This window comes from Tupaia chinensis, unplaced genomic scaffold (genome assembly GCF_000334495.1).
Source record: "Tupaia chinensis unplaced genomic scaffold, TupChi_1.0 Scaffold000002_1, whole genome shotgun sequence".
NCBI lineage: Eukaryota > Metazoa > Chordata > Mammalia > Scandentia > Tupaiidae > Tupaia > Tupaia belangeri.
This window is the reverse complement of record NW_006159428.1, coordinates 3,207,441-3,228,222: the sequence shown is the minus strand read 5'-3', so window position 1 is coordinate 3,228,222 and position 20,782 is coordinate 3,207,441. Positions and strand designations below refer to the sequence as shown.

At 37.7% G+C, this 20,782-nt stretch overlaps 1 protein-coding gene across 2 annotated transcripts in view; it reads left to right on the top strand.

Annotated features, from left to right (window-relative positions):
- The first annotated feature begins 21 nt into the window (after positions 1–21).
- Positions 22–20,782, top strand: part of FAM174A (family with sequence similarity 174 member A) — a 58,020-nt gene continuing 37,259 nt past the window's right edge. Inside the window, exon 1 of one of the 2 annotated variants that reach the window (XM_006139792.3) lies at positions 22–493. In XM_006139792.3, the coding sequence (XP_006139854.1) occupies positions 60–493 (434 nt within the window). In that variant the 5' untranslated portion in view covers positions 22–59. The remainder of the gene's footprint in view (positions 494–20,782) is intronic. The other variant, XM_006139791.3, reaches the window with a different exon arrangement.

Below are 20,782 nucleotides of genomic sequence, written 5' to 3'. Positions count from 1 at the left end.
TCCGGGAGCCAGGGCGGCGGGCCTGGCGGCTCCCACGTGGTGAGAGAGGTCTGGGGACAATGATGGCCCCACACTGCTGCTGCTGTCCCAGGCGCCTCTTGGCCAAGGCCCTCCTCCTGCTGCTGCTGCCGGCGCTGAGCGGGCCCCGGGCCGTGCTGCTGCAGACGGCCGAGGCCGTGCCGGGGCCAGGGCCTCCAGATCCTGGGCAGCGGACGCTGTCGCCGCTTCCGCCCGGCCCCACCGCTGCCCAGCAGCCCGGTGTTGCCCCAGCTGAAGCTGCTGGGCCGCGGGGCTCAGAGGGAGGCAATGGCAGCAGCCCCGGGGCGGGGCTTGCAGCGGACGAACATGGAGGGAAGGCCGGGGAAAGCTCAGTGGGTGGCAGCCTTGCCGTGAGCCCCAACCCTGGCGACAAGCCCATGACCCAGCGGGCCCTGACCGTGTTGATGGTGGTGAGCGGCGCAGTGTTGGTGTACTTCGTGGTCAGGACAGTCAGGTGAGGCGAAGCCTCGATGGGGTTCCCCTGCGGGCCTGCCATGGGCTGACCGGTGGTGACTTCCTCCGGGAAGGCAGATTTTCGTGATCCAGCATTGCTTCCGCCCGCGCCCAGCATCAGGGGTTCCTGCCAGAGCTAATGTGTGAGGTTGTCCGTCTTATGGCCTGTGTTTCCTGTGGGGGAATTTAAATGTTCAAGCATCTGCCTTTGTCAATTACTACCCTACCTCCAGCTCTGCTCATCTTGCTTCAGGAAGGCTTCAGCTTCAAAGGGCACCCTTTTCCCGCATTTCCTTTCATCTCAGCGACACTATCTTGCCATCCTTTTCTCTTCCTATTCTATAATTGTTGTTTCCCTTACTTGGCAAAATTTTGCCTACCAGAATGCAAATTCTTTAAAGGCAGGTTTCCTGTTTAGTAAGTTTGTATGACTAAGAGTTCTTTGTGCAGTGCTGCCACTTATTAGGAAATCAGTATTTATTTGAGTGGATTAGTAGTACCTCAAAAAGGCCTTATGGATTTTTATCAACTTTAGCAGAAGAAAAGTTTTTCCCCACCGTCAGTATTTCTTAGTACTGGCCATTAATATAATTAGTTGGGGAACACCTTCCTGGAGAGTTTGGCTTATAGATCCAGGACCTCGCGGTTAGAAGATGCCAGCCAATGAAGATCTGAGGGGATGCTTGTTAGCAGTTTTCTCCTGTAAAAGAGTAGAGGATAGTTTTACAGAATTGTACGGGTTTATTGTTTTCCAAACTACTTCACATGTCCCATTATAACCTACTCTCCATACCACTATTTAATATACTTTTTTAACTTGCTTATTTAAACTGAAAGCTTCCTTTTATACAAGCCATTGTTATTATGACTAGAGAACCAAAATCACTTGCTTAAAAGACTGACAAAAGTATTAGAGGATAAGCCTGACATGTTGCCCACGGAACTCTGAGAGGTGGGAGTTTCTCAGAAGTCTCTTCAGGAGATCCACAGTATCAAAACTATTTTCAAAATATATTATCAATATATTATTTTATAAGCTTTCCAGGTACAAAAACTTCATCAATATCATTCAGATTCCACACCGCCACCAAACTTTAAGAAACTAGTTGTCAAGTTTTGGTGTAGTATCAAAAAGAACCACCACTAGCATCTGAAAAAGCTGTTAAAATGCCACTCCCATTGACAAGTTCCTGTCTTTGTGATTCTGGATTTTCTTTGTGTTCTTTGATCAAACAACACATTGCAAATGATTGCATGTAGAAGCAGACTGAAAAATCTACAGTTTTCTACTTTCTATAGAAATAGATCTTAAAGGGATTTGAAAAACCTAAAAAAATTCCATTCTCGTTTTCATTTTTCAATATATCTTCCTAAACATTTGCTAACCTATAATGTATTTATTGTTATGATTTTAAATTAACCATTAAGTATTTAAAAGTTTTCTCAGCTTTAAATGATATGTTAAATATTATGTTATATAAACCATGAAAACAAACACTTTTTGAATAATATTTTAAAATGTAAAATAATCCAAAATATTTGAGAACCACTAGCATAAAGCTTGTTATTTGAGCTAGAAACTACTGGTTCACAAAGGCCAAAAAATCTCTCTTAAAGAGGAAGTTAGAAAATGGGAGGTGTTAAAGGCCTCTTACCACCAATTTGAAACTCTCTTCTTGTTACTAAGAAAGAAGAAAATTGAAATAAATTATTTTACTCACTATATAGTCACGATTGTCTGTATAGCTTTTGTAAAGATCCAGAGTACTCAGTATTATATTTCTTTTACATAATTTTTAGTATGTCCCTTACTTACCCTTTATTTCCACTTTATTTTAATATATTATGCATAAGTTTTTTGGCACTGACTTTTCTGCCGTCATTGCAATAAAACTTGTAAGGATATAGTCTTTTCAGTCATATTCTATTGGATGACTCAGCAACAGGTGTTATAAGAGCCAAATTCTGAATTATGGCTAATATGAACTGCATTCTTTGACTTCATATAACACATTCATGCAGTTCATGTCCTAAATTTACTTGGCTACCTAATGTCCAAACCTTGATTGATGCTAATGATGTCTGGGCAACATTCAGACATCATAGTTTTTTGCCTTGAGATTATGGTTTTCATCATCATTTTAATGAATGATCATTTTAGCCCCCCTTTTCGAAATATGTGTTGACAGCATACCAGCTTAGTTATTTGTACCATGGGGGAAGAATGGGCACAAATCATTTCCTTAACTGATATGAGATTAAATTATTTTGCTTGTAAAATTTTATTACATTGAACTGCATGAGACTTCCAAATTGTTTTAATCTAATTCAGTTACAGTGAATATGTGGCTAGAAATAGCTTCCACACTGAGTCTGAGAATATTCCAAAGAGTGATTAGATTCTCTGCATAAAAGTTGAAAATAGGGACCAGTAGGTAGCATGGTGATTAAGGCTCTGGATTACCACATGTCAACTATGGTTCGAGTCCCAGACCTGGTAGCTTGAAAATCATACCTGGCACATGTCTGTGTATACTCAAGATCCTAGGAAGAGAGTGGAGAAGAAGGGATTGTGGTGTGGCCATCCCTCTTGGGGGGTGATTTCTCACTTCCCCTTGCACTGTCTCTTTGGCTAGTGTTTGCACTCTATGATAAAACCTAAAAAAAAAAAAAAAAAAGAATAAAATAAATGCATGAAACACAGTAGGGACAGGGCAGACTTCCTAGAGTGAACACTTAATCTCTATACATAATCTCTAGGAGAAGAGGCTTATCTTACTCTCAACTGTATTCTCAGTGCTAAACATGACATATGTCATGTGGATGCCACAGAACACGTAGTTGCCTGATGAATGAATATTATTAGTTTGTCATATTGCTATAGGTGGTTGGTAAGGACTTAGAAATTTAAGGATAATTGCTACTTACTGTTAGAACAAAGAAATGTGAAGCTTTCAATTAATATTTAGATTCCCTTCCTCTGTGTTAGACAGTCTTCTCAAAATAAAATGTATAAGGCCAGAAAAGAAAATATATCTAGACAGTTGTCATTATTTTTGAGCATGTACGTGGATTATATAAAAGCCATTTCTGTGAATAAATGTCCTAGCCTTCAAAGCAGAGGTATTTTTTTCTTTTTTTCATGTCATGTCCTTGCTGCTTTTCCATTATTTATTCAGTGTGGTTTATTGGAAGGACACCAAGATTAGACTCTAGCCCTTCCACTTTTTTACCTCAGTGATCCTTACCAGGTCACTTAACCTCTCCAGTTTTAGAAGTGCTCCTGTGAAAAGCAGATAAAAAACTACTTGATATGGTGGATATGAGCATGACATTTATCATGATAGCCTTCATTCAGGCAGCTAGCATTTATCCAGCTGTCCAGTACTGGGCACTGGTGATTCAGTTGTGAGCCAAATAACCATTTCTGCCTCCATGACACTTACAGACCAGAACAGCAGAGGGACGTTAATCAACTAAGCACATGGATAATAAAGACTTACAGGTTGCTATGAAAAGACATTTAAAAATGCAGGTCCTATTCCTACTTAATGTAGAGGAAATATACAGTATTAATTTAATTTAGATAGTTACCCAAGCCTATTAAACTAAGACATAAAATTAGACTTCTTTCAAAGAAACATACTCATTAACTGAAACATTATTTTTAGATGTTACTTGCCATCCTAATAGTTAATGTATTGCTAGTTTATGTGTCAGGTAAAATGCAACATACTTTCTATGCATTTTCCTTTAATTCTCACAAAAACCTTTAAAGTAGTAATATTATTTTTGTTGAGGAAATTGAGACACAGCAAGAGTAAAGTAATTTTCCAACACCAAACATATAGATCTTCAAATTCTACTGTTTTAAAAAAGAGATCAACCATTACATTTATTGATCATTATATCTGTGCCAAGCTCAAGTAATTTAGTACCACACCTCAACCTCCTACATCCCTTCCCTCTTCCAAAGTTTTTCTTACTTTTCTATGCATAGTTAGGAAATGGTGATATTTTCAAGCAAACTATTAATCTGATCATGTGTAGTTCTACCTTAACTCCTCTTGAAGCAAGTCTCTATGAATTATTAATACAGCATTGGTAACCACCTCTCTCCTATCTGGTTATTTAAGAATATGTGGTGGCTAAGGCAGCTAGATCCCACATGGCTAGCTCTGCAGCTGAAATCATAAACATCAGAGGCTTTAAAGATACTGTGCATAGGCATGTGCGTGCTTGCCCAAAATCCCTGGAGGAGATCGAAGGAGAGGGGATTGTGACCTAGCCATCCCCCCAGGTGGGGCTTTCTCCTTTTCCCACTCTCTCCCTCTCTCTCTGGTGAGTGCATGTATTTTCTTTTTTCAGAAGATATAAAAGGTTCAATAATACTTTTATAAGCAAAAGACATCAATAAAAATCATTCAGTTTTAGCCAAAACCAGGGAATGCTTTAACTATTTAATCATTTACGTTTTAGTCATTGCCATTAATTCAATAAATATTATTTGATTCTATGTGACAGAACGGTGATGAGGATTAACAGTTCAGAAAATGGAAAAGTCCCTGCCTTTGTGGAACTTTCACTTTATGGTGTATCATTTGAAAGTGGAGCTTTCTAAACAAGTATAATTTATCCTAATGTTATCATTTATTAGCTGCGAAGTATGTATTGAATGATTTACACAGCGAGACACACCTAAACTTGGGAGTATCTCTAGCAAATACAAGTTTTCAAGGAATTGATATTCTTTGCATACATGAAACTTACCTTCCCAAAATGTTTGTTCTTACACTTAAAATACTGTAAAGGAGCTGGCTGTGTGATCAAGTATCAAAATGTCAAGGTGATGAAGGTGGGATGGTAAAATGGAGGCTATTTTATGTATTGTTTTTGAGCCAGGATTGAGCACAGTGCTTGTATCCAAACATTTAATAAATGAAGTATGTCTGCTTAGACTGAGAAAATAAATGTTCCAAGAGGGATGATAGCAGTTATTTTATTAGGACTTTCAAGAGAAATAACCTACCTCATCCTTCTATATAATCTTCTTTTCTTGCTTCTTTCTAATATTAAACAAAGATTAGATTACTGCTTGTATCAATTGCTGTTTTTGCTAAATACCTGAAAAAACCCCTGGCTAATATAAACTAAAATTAATTTACTAGAATTTTAACATCTCAAATGTGAAAGAAAAGCTAAAAAATCAGGTTTTAGGAACAGGTAGAAACCAAGACAGATTAGAAGACAAGAAACGTGAACTTGACAGAGGCTCTCTGGAGGAACAGCTCACTGTGTGGGTATGCAATAGTTTTCAGTCTGTTTGTCATTTAGCTCAGGAATCAGTTACACAGAAGGCAAAATAAATTTCACCAACCTACTGGCCAGGCTGGTTATTGTCATCTCACCAGACACAGTTCATTATGAGAGAGAGAATGCCAGTAAAGAAGTATGGGGCACTGTAGAGAAATTGAGTCAGTCACCCCAAACAAGAGATGTTCATCTCCTTTCATCTTTGCCATAGGCTTTTTTTCTTTCTTTGTTTTGGAGAGGTTTTTTTGCTATAGGGCGTGTGTGTTCGCCAGAAAGAGACAGAGAGACAGAAAGCGAAAAATCACCCCCGAGGGGGTATGGCCGCACCGCAATCCCTTCTCCTCCATTCTCCTCTTGGGATCTTGAGTATGTACGCACATGCGCCCAGCATGAGTTTAAGCCGCTGGGTCCAGGATTAGAACTGTGATCGACTATGTGGGAGTCCAGCGACATAGCCATTACGCTAACTGCTGGTCCCTGCCATAGGCTTTTGAGGAGGAATATAAATATATAAATATTCCATACCCATGCTGTTAGGTTGTTTTTTTTGTTTTTTTGTTTGTTTGTTTGTTTTCCTATAGGGTGTGTGCATGTGCCATAGAGAGGCAGAGAGAGAGTGAGAGGTAAAGTGAAAAATCACTCCCCGGTGGGAATGGCCATGCCATAATCTCCTCTCCTGGGATTTTGGACATGCACCTACATGTGCCTGGTGTGATTTTCGAGCCACCAGGTCCAGGACTCACACCACAGTCATGTAAAAGTCCTACACCTTAACCACCATGGTACCTGCTGGCACCACTGGATCTTTTTTTTTTTTTTTCCCAGCAGTTCACAAGGACTAAAATATTTATTATCTGATTCTTCCCAGAAAATATTTCCATAGAAGGAAAAGCACCATTTTATAAAGATATAAGTGCAAGGGTGTTTACTCTGCATATTTTATGTGGCAGAAAAAATGGAAATAAAGGCAATAACTGTCAACTGGAAAAATGATGAAATACGTTGTGCCATATGCATTCCATAGAATATTATGCAGCCACACAAAGGGATGAGTTATATACCTATGCCTGATGATTTGAAGAATTTCATATACATAACATATGTTATATGTATATCTATATACAAAAAGCAGGATGCAGAGAAATTAATATACTATGAGTGCTTTTATCATTTTTATTTAAGAATTATTTTCTTCAGGGGACCAGCAGTTGGCATAATGTCTATGTTGCTGGACTTGCCTGTATTCGATCACAGTTCGAGTCCTGGACCCAGTGGCTTAAACTCACACCAGGTGTATTTGTGTGTGTGCTCAAGATCCCAAGAGGAGAATGGAGAAGGGATTGCAGTGTGGCCATCCAGGGGTGATTTCTTGCTTCTTACCTCTCTGTCTCTCTCTGTCTTTCTGGCAAGCGCACGTGTCCTATAACAAAAACCTCTCCAAAAAAAAAAAAAAAAATTACTTTGTTCAGATCTTTTAGTTGTATATTGTTGACTACAGGAAGTTCTTTAATTAAGTTTTTTCAAACTTTTTTATCTGCAGTTAATTTTGTTTACAATTTTTATTTTACAGTTAAAAATGTTACGTGTGTGTGTGTCTAGAGATATTTTTGCTATAGGGTATATGTGCGTGCACTAGACACACAAAGTAACAGAGGAAAAGTGAGAAATCACCCTTGAGTGGGGATGGCCACACACCAATCCCTTCTCCATTCTTCTCTTAGGATTTTGGGTATACATGTACATACACCTAGCATGTTTCAGGTCAACAGGATCAGGACTCAAACTGCAGTCTGCCATGTGGGCGTCCAGCCCCATAACCACTACACCATCTGCTGGCCCCCAAATTTTTGCTTTTTTAAAAAATTTATATTTTGCGGGACTGGCAGGTTATGTAGTGGTTAGGGTGCTGAACTTCCACATGACTGACCACAGTTTGAATCCCGGACCTGGTGGCTTACTGTCTCACTTTCCCCTTCTCTTTCTCTCTCTTTGGTCAAATTAAAAAATAAATAATAACAAAATTAAATAAAGAAATAATTTTTAAAAATTTATATTCTAATAATTCAATTAATTTTCTTAATTTTTAAAATGTTATGTTTTTATACAGTCACTGTATATTATTACAGCATGTAAAGTGAGTTTTCCCAGTATGAGTACACTGTTTATTATTCTAGTCGAAGATATTATCATATATGTTATCATCAACAGATACTTTTTCATTTTTGTGTCCCTTAAATGTTTTGCTTCTTCCTTTTCCCCCTTTATTCCCTTCTTCTTATCCTTCCCCATTTCCTACCCTCCTCCCACACTGTCCCTAGTATCCATAATTGTTCTCCATGCTTTTATATCTTCTTCTAAACTTTCATTTCTGCCATAGAGTGCAGACATTCAGTATATATATATTTTCTTCATACTACATACTTAACTTTATTTAAGTTTTATTATTATTATTATTTATACATTCAATCACTATACATCACTTAGATTGTAAAGAGACTTTACCCAGCATGATATACACCTCAGTCCAGTTGCAAATACTATACATATCCTCAACAGATAATAAACCGTATCTGTGTCCCACAGATATCTTACCTCTCTATTTTTTTCCCCAAATTTCCTTTCCAACACTGTCCCTTTCCCACACTCTCCTTCCACTTTTTCTCTAGTGTCCATAACAATTTTTAATGCTTTTATGTCCTCTACTCTTTCAGTCTCTACCATAGAGTAGAGTCTCTACCATAGAGTGTGGAAAATTGGTATATGTTAAGTGGAGACATACAATGTCTCTCTTTCATAGCCTGGCTTGCTTCACTCAGCAACAAATCTTTTATATTCATCCACTTTCTATCAAATTCCAGGGCTTTGTTTTTTATGGCTGGATAATATTCCATGGAGTACATGTGCCAATTTTTTTCAATCCATTCATTTGTTTGTGGACATTTGAATTGGCTCCATAGCTTAGCAATCATGAATAATTCTGTAATAAATATAGCTGTGCAAGCACCTTTCTGACTGAGCATTCTCCTGTCCTTTTGAGTAGATACCCAGAAGAGGAATTACCGAATCATATGGTAGTTCTATTTGAAAGTCTTTGAGGAACCTCCACATTGTTCTGTACAGTGGTTGGACCAATATATATTCCCACCAACAGTTCCCCCACCCCCCCCAACTTTTTTTTTTTTTTTTTTTTTTTTTTTTTTTTTTTTTTTTTAATAATGTCCACCGTTCTGACTGGAGTTAGGTGGTATCTCATTGTGGTTTTGATCTTCATCTCCCTTATGATGAAGGATGTTGAGCAGTTTTTCATATGCTTTTTGGCTATTCATATGTCTTCCTTAGGGATTTGTTATTCAGCTCATTTTCCTATCTTTTAATTGGGTTAATCATTTTCTTCCAGGTAAGCCGCTTGAGTTCTCTGTGTATTTTGACTATCAGTCCCTATCTCAGGCACAGTTAACAAAAATTCTCTCCCATTCCAGGGGTTATCAATTCACACTAATTACAGTGTCCTTTGCTGTGTAGAAACTTTTTAATTTGATGTAATCCCACCGGTCTATTTTGGGGATTATTGCCTGTGCTTTGAGAGTCTTACTTACGAAGTCTTTGCCTACCCCAATGTCTCCCAGAATTTCCCCTGTGTTTTTCACCAGTAGTTTTATAGTTTGTGACCTTAAGTTTAGATCCTTGATCCACTATGAGTTGATTTTTGTTAATGCTGACAGATAGAGGTTCAGATTCATCTTTCTGCAGGTGGATATCCAATTTTTCGAGCACCATTTGCTAAAGAGATTTTCCTTTTCCTACTGGATTGACTGGTACCCTTTGTCAAAGATCAGTTGGCTCTATGTTCTGGGGTTTATTTCTGGGGTCTCTACCCTATTCCTTTGGTCCTCATGTCTGTTTTTGTGCCAATACCATGCTGCTTTGTAATATATTTGGGAGTCAGGGATTGAGATGTCACCCATTCCACTCTTCTTGTGCAGGTTGGCTTTGGCAATACAGGGTCTTTTATGATTACAGACAAATTGTATGATTGTCTTTTCTAGATCTGTGAAGAAGGTCTCTTGTAATTTTATAGGGATTGCTTTAAATATGTAGATTAATTTAAGTAGGGTTGCCATTTTGAATATATTATTCTTGCAATCCAGGAACATGGGGTATCTTTCCACTTTTTTGTGTCCTTTTCAATTATCTTTTTAAGGCTTTCATAGTTTTCCTTATAGAGGTCTTTGACTTCCTTGGTTAGTTTTATTCCTAGGTATCTTATACTTCTTGTGGCTATGGTAAATGGGATTACTTTCTTCAGTTCTCTCTCTGTGTGCTTGTTGTTTATATATAGAAATGCTATACATTTTTGTAAGTTAATTTTGTGTCTTGCCACTTTCCTATATGCATTTATTACTTCAAGAAGTTTTTTCATGGATATTATTGGCTCTTCTATATTTAAAGTCATGTCATCTGAAAACAGACATAATTTCAGCTCTTCTTTCCATATTGAAATGCCTTTTATTTCCTTCTTTTGTCTTATCACATTGGTGAGGACTTTCTTCAAGAAGTTTTTTCATGGATATTATTGGCTCTTCTATATTTAAAGTCATGTCATCTGAAAACAGACATAATTTCAGCTCTTCTTTCCATATTGAAATGCCTTTTATTTCCTTCTTTTGTCTTATCACATTGGTGAGGACTTTCAGTACTATAGTGAATAGGAGCAGAGAAAGTGGGCAGCCTTGTCTTATACCAGTTTTGAGTGGAAGAGTTTTCCGGTTTTCCCCTTCCCCATTCAGTATAATATTAGCTATAGGTTTTTCATAGACGGCTTTTATTATGCTGAGAAACGATCCTTCTATGCCAATTTTCCTGAGCATCTTAATCATAAAATAATGTTGTATTTTGTCAAATGCTTTTTCTGCATCAGTTGAAATGCCCATGTGTTTTTTTTGTTTGGTTTTTTCTTTTTCTTTTTTTTTTACCTTTTTTCCTATTAATATTGTGTGTTACCTTTGTCGTTTTGTGTGTGTTAAACCACCCTTGCATCCCTGGAATAAAGCCTACCTGTTCATGATGAATACCCTTTTTAATATGCTATTGAATACAGTTAGCAACTATCTCGTTGAGAGTTTTTACATCTGTATTTATCTGAGATATAGGCCTGCAGTTTTTCTTTTTTGTAGTATCTTTATCCATTTTGGGAATGAGGGTAATGGAGGCTTTATAGAATGAATTTGGAAGGATTCCTTACTTTTGGATTTCTAGAAACAGTGTGAGTACAATGGGGTTACCTCTTATTTGAAAGTTTTGTAAAATTCAGCAGTGAAGCCATCAGGACCTGGACTTTTCTTTGTTCTCATTGCTTGTTATAGGTCTATTCAGGCTTTCTATGTCCTCCTGGATCAATCTTGTAGGTTATATGTGTCCAAGAATTTGTCCATTTCATCCAGGTTTTCTTCTTTGTTGGCATATAGTCACTCATAGTATCCTCTAATAATGTTTTGTATTTCTATTATGTCTGTTGTAATGTTGCCTGATTCACTGCGAATTTTATGTATCTGGTTCCTTTCTCTCTTCTTAGTCTAGCTAATGATATGTCAATCTTGTTTACCTTTTCAAAGAACCATCTTTTGCTCTCATTTATTTTTAATTCACTCATTTTTATGGGACACTGCAAAAGCAGTTGTAAGAGCGAAGTTCATAGCAATTAGTGCACACAATAAAAAGAAGGAAAGGTGGCAAAAGGATAACCTAACATCATGCCTCAGGGAATTGGAAAAGCAACGACAGAAAAATCCAAAAAAATGCCAGGAGAAAAGAAATAATAAAGATTTGAACAGAAATAAATGAAATAGACATTCAGTTTATATTAAGTATTCTGTTTACATATGCCTTTCTTACATAATATGATTTGCTTCAGTTAGCAGTATTTTTTTCATATTCATCCACTTTCCAGTTCCAGGATCTTGGTGGGTTTTTTGTTTGTTTGTTTGTTTGTTTGCTTGTTTTGGTTTTGGTTTTATTTCTTATAGCTGAATAGTATTCCATAGTGTATATATGCCACACTTTTTCAATCTATTTATCTGTTCATGGACGTTTGGGCTAGATTCTTTATAATCCAGGAATTTAAAGCTTCACCCTTGAGATTGGTTCAAAAAGTGTCCTTAGGAACCAGCAGTTAGCGTAATGGCTATGTCGTTGGACTCCCACGTAGTCGACTGCGGTTCGCGTCCCGGACCCGGTGGCTTAAAACTCACGCTGGGCGAGTGTGCGTGCATGCCCAGATCCCAAGAGGAGAATGGAGGAGAAGGTATTGTGGCGTGACCATCCCCCCTGGGGGGTGAATTCTCGCTTTCTGTCTCTATGTCTCTCTCTGTCTGTCTGGCGAGCGCAGGCGCCCTATAGAGAAAACCTCTCCAAAAAAATAAGTGTCCTACAACTTGACCAGTCTAGATCATTGCTTCCTTCCCATGACAAGTGAAGTAAGTGAATGGACAGAGAAACCTTGAACTTTGTTGAAAAGCATCAATCTGTATGGTCATTGATCACTTCCGTATTACCCAACATTCTTTATTCTACAAAGAGAGTCTTTTTTTCACAGAAGTTTGACTGCCTTTGCTACTAATGATCATTTCACTTTTGAGTTACTATCCTCTATTGACTTCTGCTCCATTGTCCAATCCTGATCCCATTTCAATATTGCCTGATAGGAAGTCAGACTCCTTGGGTTCTAATGCCAGCTTCACACAAGAATACACTTTGATGAGTTGCGTAGCATCTCTAAGGTTCAGATTAGGTTTTGTAACATACAGAAAGTCATAAGACCTACCTGAAAGGATTGTTTCAAGCATCTAATAAAGTCCTTAGCATAATTCCCGATACATAATAACTGTTCAATGTACTTTAGTAATAGGAGTGATTATTTTTTTTCTTAATACTCTTTTTTTGAGAATTATTTATTTAATTTATTTATTGTCATTATTATTTCCAACTTGCTACAGAACACATACACTCAGTAGAGAGAGACAGAGATAGAGAGAGAAAGAGTACAGAGAGAGAGAGTGAAAGAGAAAAGTTAAGTGAAAAAGGAAGCTGCCAGATCTGGGACCCAAACTGCAGTTAGCCATGTGGGAGTCCAGCGCCCCAAACACCACACCACTGCTGGCCCCTTCCTTTCTGCTCTTTTCTGATCTTTTCTACAGATCTCTTCTTTTGTCTAGTTAATATAATCAATCAAAGACTTTGAGAGTGTTTCTAACACAGTCTTTTTATTCTGTCCTTACATATGTGAGAATAGGATTTCCTGTATTTACTCAATATTCACAGTTCTAGGAGGTAAAACAAAGAGATTCTCATTTGTTGGGGATAATGAAAACAGGGCAGTATTTTCAAACTATTCATGTACACTATCCATGGCGATTGATATCCCTATAGGCTAAATGAGTGAGATTACAGACCCTGATCTTATCTACATCAGGCCCTGCTTAATGATTACAAAACTGAAGGGTTCTTTGTCTCAGCACATCAATAACCATTTGCACTTAAGTCAGACTGGTTGGGGAGTTTTAGTAAGATGATGCTGAATGTGGACTCTGTAAAGAAGTAGTCAGACATGTTATCACAAGGGCCACCTTTAAACCCACCTTCATATTTGTGTGGGTTAAAAGTGACTGTTAGATCTCTCAAACTGTTCTCAATGTTGGGACTTCAAAGGTAACAAAGATGTGGGACCAGCAGTTAGCATAATGGCTATGTCACTGGACTCTCACATAGTTGACCGTGGTTCGAGTCCTGGACCTGGTGGCTTAAACTCACGCCGGGCGCATGCGCATGTGTGCCCAAGATCCCGAGAGGAGAATGGAGGAGAAGGGATTGCAGTGTGGCCATCCCCTCTGGGGGACGATTTCTCGCTTTCTATCTCTCTGTCTCTCTCTGTCTCTCTGGCGAGCGCATGCACCCTATAGCAAAAACCTTTCCCAAAAAAGGAAAAAATAAAGGTAACAAAGATGTCATGCTCACCTTCAAGTTTATTATCTAGTGGAGAGTGCCTTTTTTTTTTTGGTGGTAATAAATGGAACTTTGAGGAATATGCTACCAAGAGATCAAACTAACTGGAGGAGCTCGAATCTCATTCCTATAGAGAAGGCTATTTAAAAAGCTACGTAAGATTAGGGCAAAACTATTACATTTATATGGAAGACTGAAATTTTTATCTGTAATCAAATGAATCATCTACTAACTTTCCTTACAACAATCTATTTTCATTTGACCTTTACTTTTTGGATATATTCTGGTTACTTTTTGTCTTAACTGTACAGGCAAGGAGGGGTGTTTGGATTGAAGATATAGAAGTGAATCCATTTAGGAATGGAATATCCTGGGACAGTGCTGTGGCCTAGTGGTTAAAAGAACCATATTTGACAGAGCTAACCATGTAGTTTGAGTCCCAGCCTCAACAGCTTGATAAACATGCCATTTTCATGTGCATACAAATCCTGACAGGATGGAGAAATGGAGGAGAAGGGATTGCTGTGTATCCATGCCTCATTGAGGGTTGCTCACTATCTCTCTAGTGAACATGCATGCCCTCTGGCTAAAAGAAAAAATATATATATAAATTATCCAGTTATGTTTACATACTGATAATAAAGTCAGCAGAGAAGATACAGGAAGCAAATCTACATAAGAAGACATGAAAAGGGAATCTAGATGAAACTCATGTGGTAGGCATAGTGTGAGCAGGAAAGAGAGAACGTCTCCATTGAAATGTTCCCCTTTTCACACCATCCATTTGCTCAACATGATGCAGTCTGACTTCTATTGAATAGTTCTACTATGCTGAAGTTGTTCCTCCACATTATCTTAATTTAATGGATATTTTCTCCTTTTTTATCAAGCAATCTATACAGTAGTCCTTTCTTTGACTTCAGTGATATCTCTTCTGATTCCTTTCTTTCTTCTTTTTTTAATCCCTACTTTCTCCATAAATTTCGTTCCCTAGGAACTCTTCTTCCCACTGCTAGAACTCTTACAACTGGAACATTGTGGAGTATAGGGCATGTATCTTATTAATTGTTGGTCCTTATAGGCCTCGTTCAGCCCCAGAACACAAAGACATCCTGGAAGGAATTGATTTTATTCCAGACATTTGTTGTGGTTTGGACTCCATCCTTAACCCTTTCTGATTTGACGATCCTTGTTCTCTGGGTGATCTATCCAAAATTTACTTTTTTAAATGATCACTTCTAAGCTGTTTTTAAGTTATTACTTCTGAGCTGGGGTGCAGACATGTAGAGCCAGCCATTTGCTTACTGGATAAATGATTCAGATTCTTTTTTTTTCCCCAAGAGAAATTTTTACTGTAGGGTGCATGTGCTCGCTGGAGAGACAGAGAGAGAGAGATAAAGAGGAAAAAAAAAAATAACACACACACACCCTCAGGGGGTTGGCCATGCTGCAATCCGTTCTCCTTAATTCTTTTAGAATTTTGGGACACAAGCACTCATACCCAGTCTGAATTTTAAGCCATGGTCCTTGACTCAGAACCGGGAGTTCAACAATGTAACCATTATGCCATCTGCTGGTCCTATTTCACATTCTTAAAAGTTGAAAGTTGAAGCCATCGTTTTTATCCCTGAGTAAACTCTTGCTGCACTGTTCTTCATAAGGGCGAACATCATGTATACTGTTTTTCAAACTAGAAACCTGAGCTACCCCGAGTCTCTAGTATTTACTATTCATATTTACGTATCCATTTCAGTTTCTAATCAGTTCTTGACTACATTATCACTCTGGGGATTCTAATGAATTTGCATTAGTTTAGGCTCACATCATTGGGTACTAGAGCATCATTCTAACTTATTCCTCTGCTGCAAAAAGTCTGTTTGTTGACTTACTGTTCACACTGAATAGTGTTCTTTCTGAGATGTAAATCTGATCATCCTGTATTTATGCTATCAATTCTTCATTGCTATACTGTTCGATATTGTAGCTACATGTGGCTATTTAAAAAGTTAATTAAAATTAGATAAAAGAAAACATTCCAGTCTGTTAGATGGTCTAGTCACAGTTTAAGGGTTCAGTAATCACATTTTCAGTGACTGTTTTAGCAAACAGATGATATATGATAGACCTATCATGGCAAAAATTTCTCTTGGATGGTGCAATTCTATGATATCTGATGGGATGAAGTTCTTCATTATGAAATGTCAGCTGCAGGTTAGAGTTATCCTTTATGGCAGTGGACATCCATGTGATAATTCAGGAGTTGCGCTGCCTGTAATCTTGTGGGTTTGTTATTTCAACGTTAGTTCTCGGGACCAGCAGTTGTCGTAATGGCTATTTCACTGGACTCCCATGTAGTTAACCGTGGTTCGAGTCCCAGGCCCAGTGACTTAAACTCACACTGGGTGCGTGTGTGTGCATGCCCAAGATCCTGAGAGGAGAATGGAAGAGAAGAGATTATGGCGTGGTTATCCCCCCTGGAGGGTGATTTCTTGCTTCTTTCTGTCTCTGTCTTTCTGGTGAGTGCATTTACCCTATAGCAAAAACCTCTCCAGAAAAAAAAAGAAAAAAACATTAGTTCTTCACATTGTCAGAGTTTGGTGAGAAACCACTGGAAAATGAGCAGGAGATTTTGAATATCTCAGCCTAGAAATGGCACAGTTATTTCTGTTCCTGGTTTTTGGCCAGAACTAGTCATGAGCTGAACTTTATAAGGCCTAGGAAGTGATGAAGTATTGTGTGTGTGTGTGTGTGTGTGTGTGTGTGTGTGTCCTTTCCAGAACAGGTGAGCAGCAGTAATGTCTGCTATACAAGGACCCCAGAGGTTCTGAAGCTGGAAAAGTGCCCAACTTCCTGCAGAACCTAGACTTTGAATTCTACTTTTGGGATTATTTCCATATTACTCAGTGAGTTATTGAAATGATGGGTTGATTACATTTCTACTCTTTCATTGGACTGAATTTACATTTTAAAATAGTAAAACAAATCTTATTGGTAGTAGAAAGGATAGACCAGTATTACTTTTGTAATTATCTTAATTGATCTGCACTATTTCCCCATGTTTTTGTCTAAATTACACATATTATGCTGAATACACATTGATACCCATTGAAAAAAAAATCCTGACTCGTCAAACAGTGATTCCATCATATGAAATCAGCAAAATGTATCTACTCCTTATTTGCCTGTTCTGTTTTCTTTTTGCTTCTGTGGCTTACTCACTTGTGGTGTATATTTTTTTCTACTCCTTTACTTCAGGCTTCTCCAAGTGTTTGCTTTCTTGTCATTTAGATCTACTCTGACCCATCACTCCCTTTTCTATGTCTTGTATAATCTTCATTAATCCTTTAATTTTTACCACTCCTTCAAGCTGTCTCATGCTTGTGTATGCATATATGTCCATGCAGTTTCTGCCATAATGATTTTCTAAAACAGATACTCTAATTGACATATCTTTGTAAACTAAGTCACCATTTTCCAGCCTATAGATTGACAATACTTGTCACATTCAAGGATCATGTTAGTTGTGGGTGAGAGTAAACAAATTTACATGTTATAAAACATGATTAAACATTGCTACCTATTAAAACAGTATAGACATGAAGTTTTTCTTAGGAAGGACACAGCCATGGGCATGGCAGGTTTCATGCTAACATGTCTTCTACATTGTTTTACTATTTGAAAATGATTTCTTTTTAAATTGTTGGACCTCAGTATATAAACTAGCTAAAAACAACACTGTACTGATTGACCACACCTAGGACTCTGGAAATAGTTGTGTTCTTTAATTGGGCTGTCAAATCTATGAAGCAAGAATACAACGAATAAGAATATGATAATCTAAAAGACATGGGTCATGTACTAATCAAAAAAAAAAAAAAAAAGAAAGAAGAAGACTTGTAGAATGAGGCTGTGAAGAATTAGTGGGCCTTTATGGCACTATGATTTCAGGTGGGGAAATTGCTGAGAAAACATGTCATCAGCTTATATAGAATAGAAGGTTTGCTAATAAAACCTGCCTGAAAATTTTCAAAAGAAAAAGAGTTAGAAGGAAATATATATCAAGGTGATACAAGATGATTGTGTGGCTCAGAGAACCCAGAATACCACATGTCCTTAAGAGCTTAAGGTTTTAGTTATAAGCAACAGGATATCTGATTAAAAGTGACTTTGACACAGGACGTATTGTTGTTTACTTGTGAATATGCACAGGGCCATGTTTGCTTCTGTGGATTTGTACAATGATGATCAAGAATGGATTTTTTGGGGACCAGCAGTTGGTGTAATGGCTATGTCGCTAGGCTCCCATGTGGTTGACCACGGTTCGAGTTCCGGAACCGGTGGCTTAAACTCACACCAGGAGGGTGTGCATGCGTGCCCAAGATCCTGAGAGGAGAATGGAGGAGAAGGGATTGAGAAGTGGCCACCCCCCTGGGGGGTTATTTCTCACTTTCTGTCTCTCTGTCTCCTATCTCTCCCTGTCTTTCTGGCGAGCGCACACGCCCTATAGCAACAACCTCTCAAAACAAAACTGAAAAAAGAAGTGGTTTTTTTTTTTCTTTTTTTTTTTTTTTTTTTTTTTTTTAAAGTTTTTGCCAGGACACATGTACTCACCAGAGTGAGAGACTGTGAGAGAAAAGTGAGAAATTACCCCCCGGCCCCCAGGAATGATGGCCATGCAGAAATCCCCTCTTCTCTACTCTCTTCACAAGATTTTGGGTACGCCACGCACACATGCCTGGCGTGATTTTCAAATAGTCATGTCCAGGATGTGAACTTTGGTCAACTATGCTTGAATACAGCATCTTTACCATGCCACCTTCTGAACCTCTCTTTTATTTTCTTTCTTTAAAAGCTGGCCCTCGATCTCATTTTTCTATAGGATGGTTACCTGAGTTCTAAACATTATATTCTCAAGCAATAATGTCTAAAGTAGGAAGGCAGGCAGGCTACCAGGAAACTTTTGTCTTCCTAGTTTTGTTTTGTTTTGTTTTAATCAGAGAGAAAAAAATTTTCCCAAGAAACCCCAGTATTAGAAACATTCCTTTTCATCCCATATATGAACAAATGCTTCATCTGCTCAGCCCTAGACAATAATTGGCAAAAGGGAAATTATATTTTTATGATTGTTTTACACCAATTATTATGATCATTATGTACTCCTTAGGGCCGGCTCAATTGGTCTCTAAGCAAAATCATGATTGTGTTAAGCCAGAAGAAGAGAGTTGTCTCTAAACAAAAAGCAGATTCTGTTACAGTGATAAAAACTAAGAGATGGAGTAATCAGAGGAATGTAATTGTACTTGTATTGCAAGTAGATGCCATATTATTACTTATTACCACAAAAAGATGAAGCAAACAATATAGTTCAACTAAAAAGTGATGCAGTATGGTATAATGTGAGATCATTGTATTAGGGATTACAATCAGTTTTGTTAGTTGGTTCAAATGAATTCGATTCATTAGGAAGATACTATAGTTTAATGACTTATAACTCAGACTCTATAGTTAGAATATTTGTCTATGAATCCTATCGCTATCATTTACAGTTCTAAATTTAATGTTCTTTGTATCCTGCCTTTCTGTGTATAAAAAGAGGGTATTTGCCTTATAGGGTCATTGTGAGGATTATATCATATAATGTTTGTATGTTTCTTGCTCAGTCCCTCATGAATGCACACATACAGCAAGTGGCAGCTATTCTTACTGAGATTTTTTTTCATATCTAGAATTGCAATTTTATTAAAATGCACATTGGGATTTTTACTGTTTTCTAATACCTCCCCCACATGTTCTAAAACATTGCTATGATTATTATTACTATTTTTATACTTTAATTTTCTTATTTATAGAGATTTACATAAAAGTCTCATATTTAGACTCCCATCTTTCGACCCCTGGGCCAGGAATTCCGAGGGAGGACTGCCCCCCGTAGCTCCAGTCCTAGGACCCCCAAGCCAGAGACCCCTCTGTCAGCCAGGTACACTTTTTTTTTCTCCTTCCCCCTCTTCTTTCATTTGTAAATTTCTCTCTTCTCATTACCACATAGGAACATTCTTAGCCCTACAAACACCCCACTCCCATGTTTCGACCCATGGCGCAGCGTGCGCTTTTCTTTATTCTTTTTCTTTATTCTTTCTTCTCACTTATTTGGTTTTTACTCCCTTCATCTACACCATCACTGGCAATTTAGATAGGTCTAGAATTACAATTCTGAAATATTGTAATATTTTAAGATTCTCTGAGGTCCTCCCTTTCACTGAACCCCTGAGAAGAAGGAGATACTTTTCTTTGTACACCTGAAGAGAATACTTTTCCTTGGATCACATTGCTAAACACAATAGAAGAGAGACTTTGGAAGTCTTCATTCCACAACAAAAAAGAAATACTCTTGCTCCTATTCAAGGAAACTTTCTCTGAAAAGGTATTTCAAAGGGAACACATCTCCCAATGGTTATAAGTAGAAGAAGAACTTCAAGTCTGAATAAATCAGGAAATATGTCTCTATCAAAAGAACACAGTAACTCCCTTCCTTTTCTTGAAAAAATAGAGGACGTTACCAAAATGTTACCAAAATGTCTGAGATAGAATTTAGAACATTCATGTTGAACAAATACTATGAGCTGGAACAGAAAAGAGACAATGAACTACAGGAGATGAGAAAGTCCTTCCACGATATGAAGGAAGAAATGGACACGCTAAGAGAGAATAAGATGGAATTATTAGAGATGAAGTCTATAATACAAGAGATCAAAAACTCTCTTGAAAATATTAAAAGTCGACTAGACCATGCTGAAGATCAAATTTCTGATGTAGAAGGTAAAACTTCTGACCTAGAGAAAAAACACCAAAAAGATAGAGAAAATAACAAAAAACATGAGGATAACATACGAGAAATACTAAATTCCATTAGACGTCCTAACATCCGAATAATTGGTATCTCAGAAGGTGAAGAAACTAATAAGGGCATGGAAAACCTATT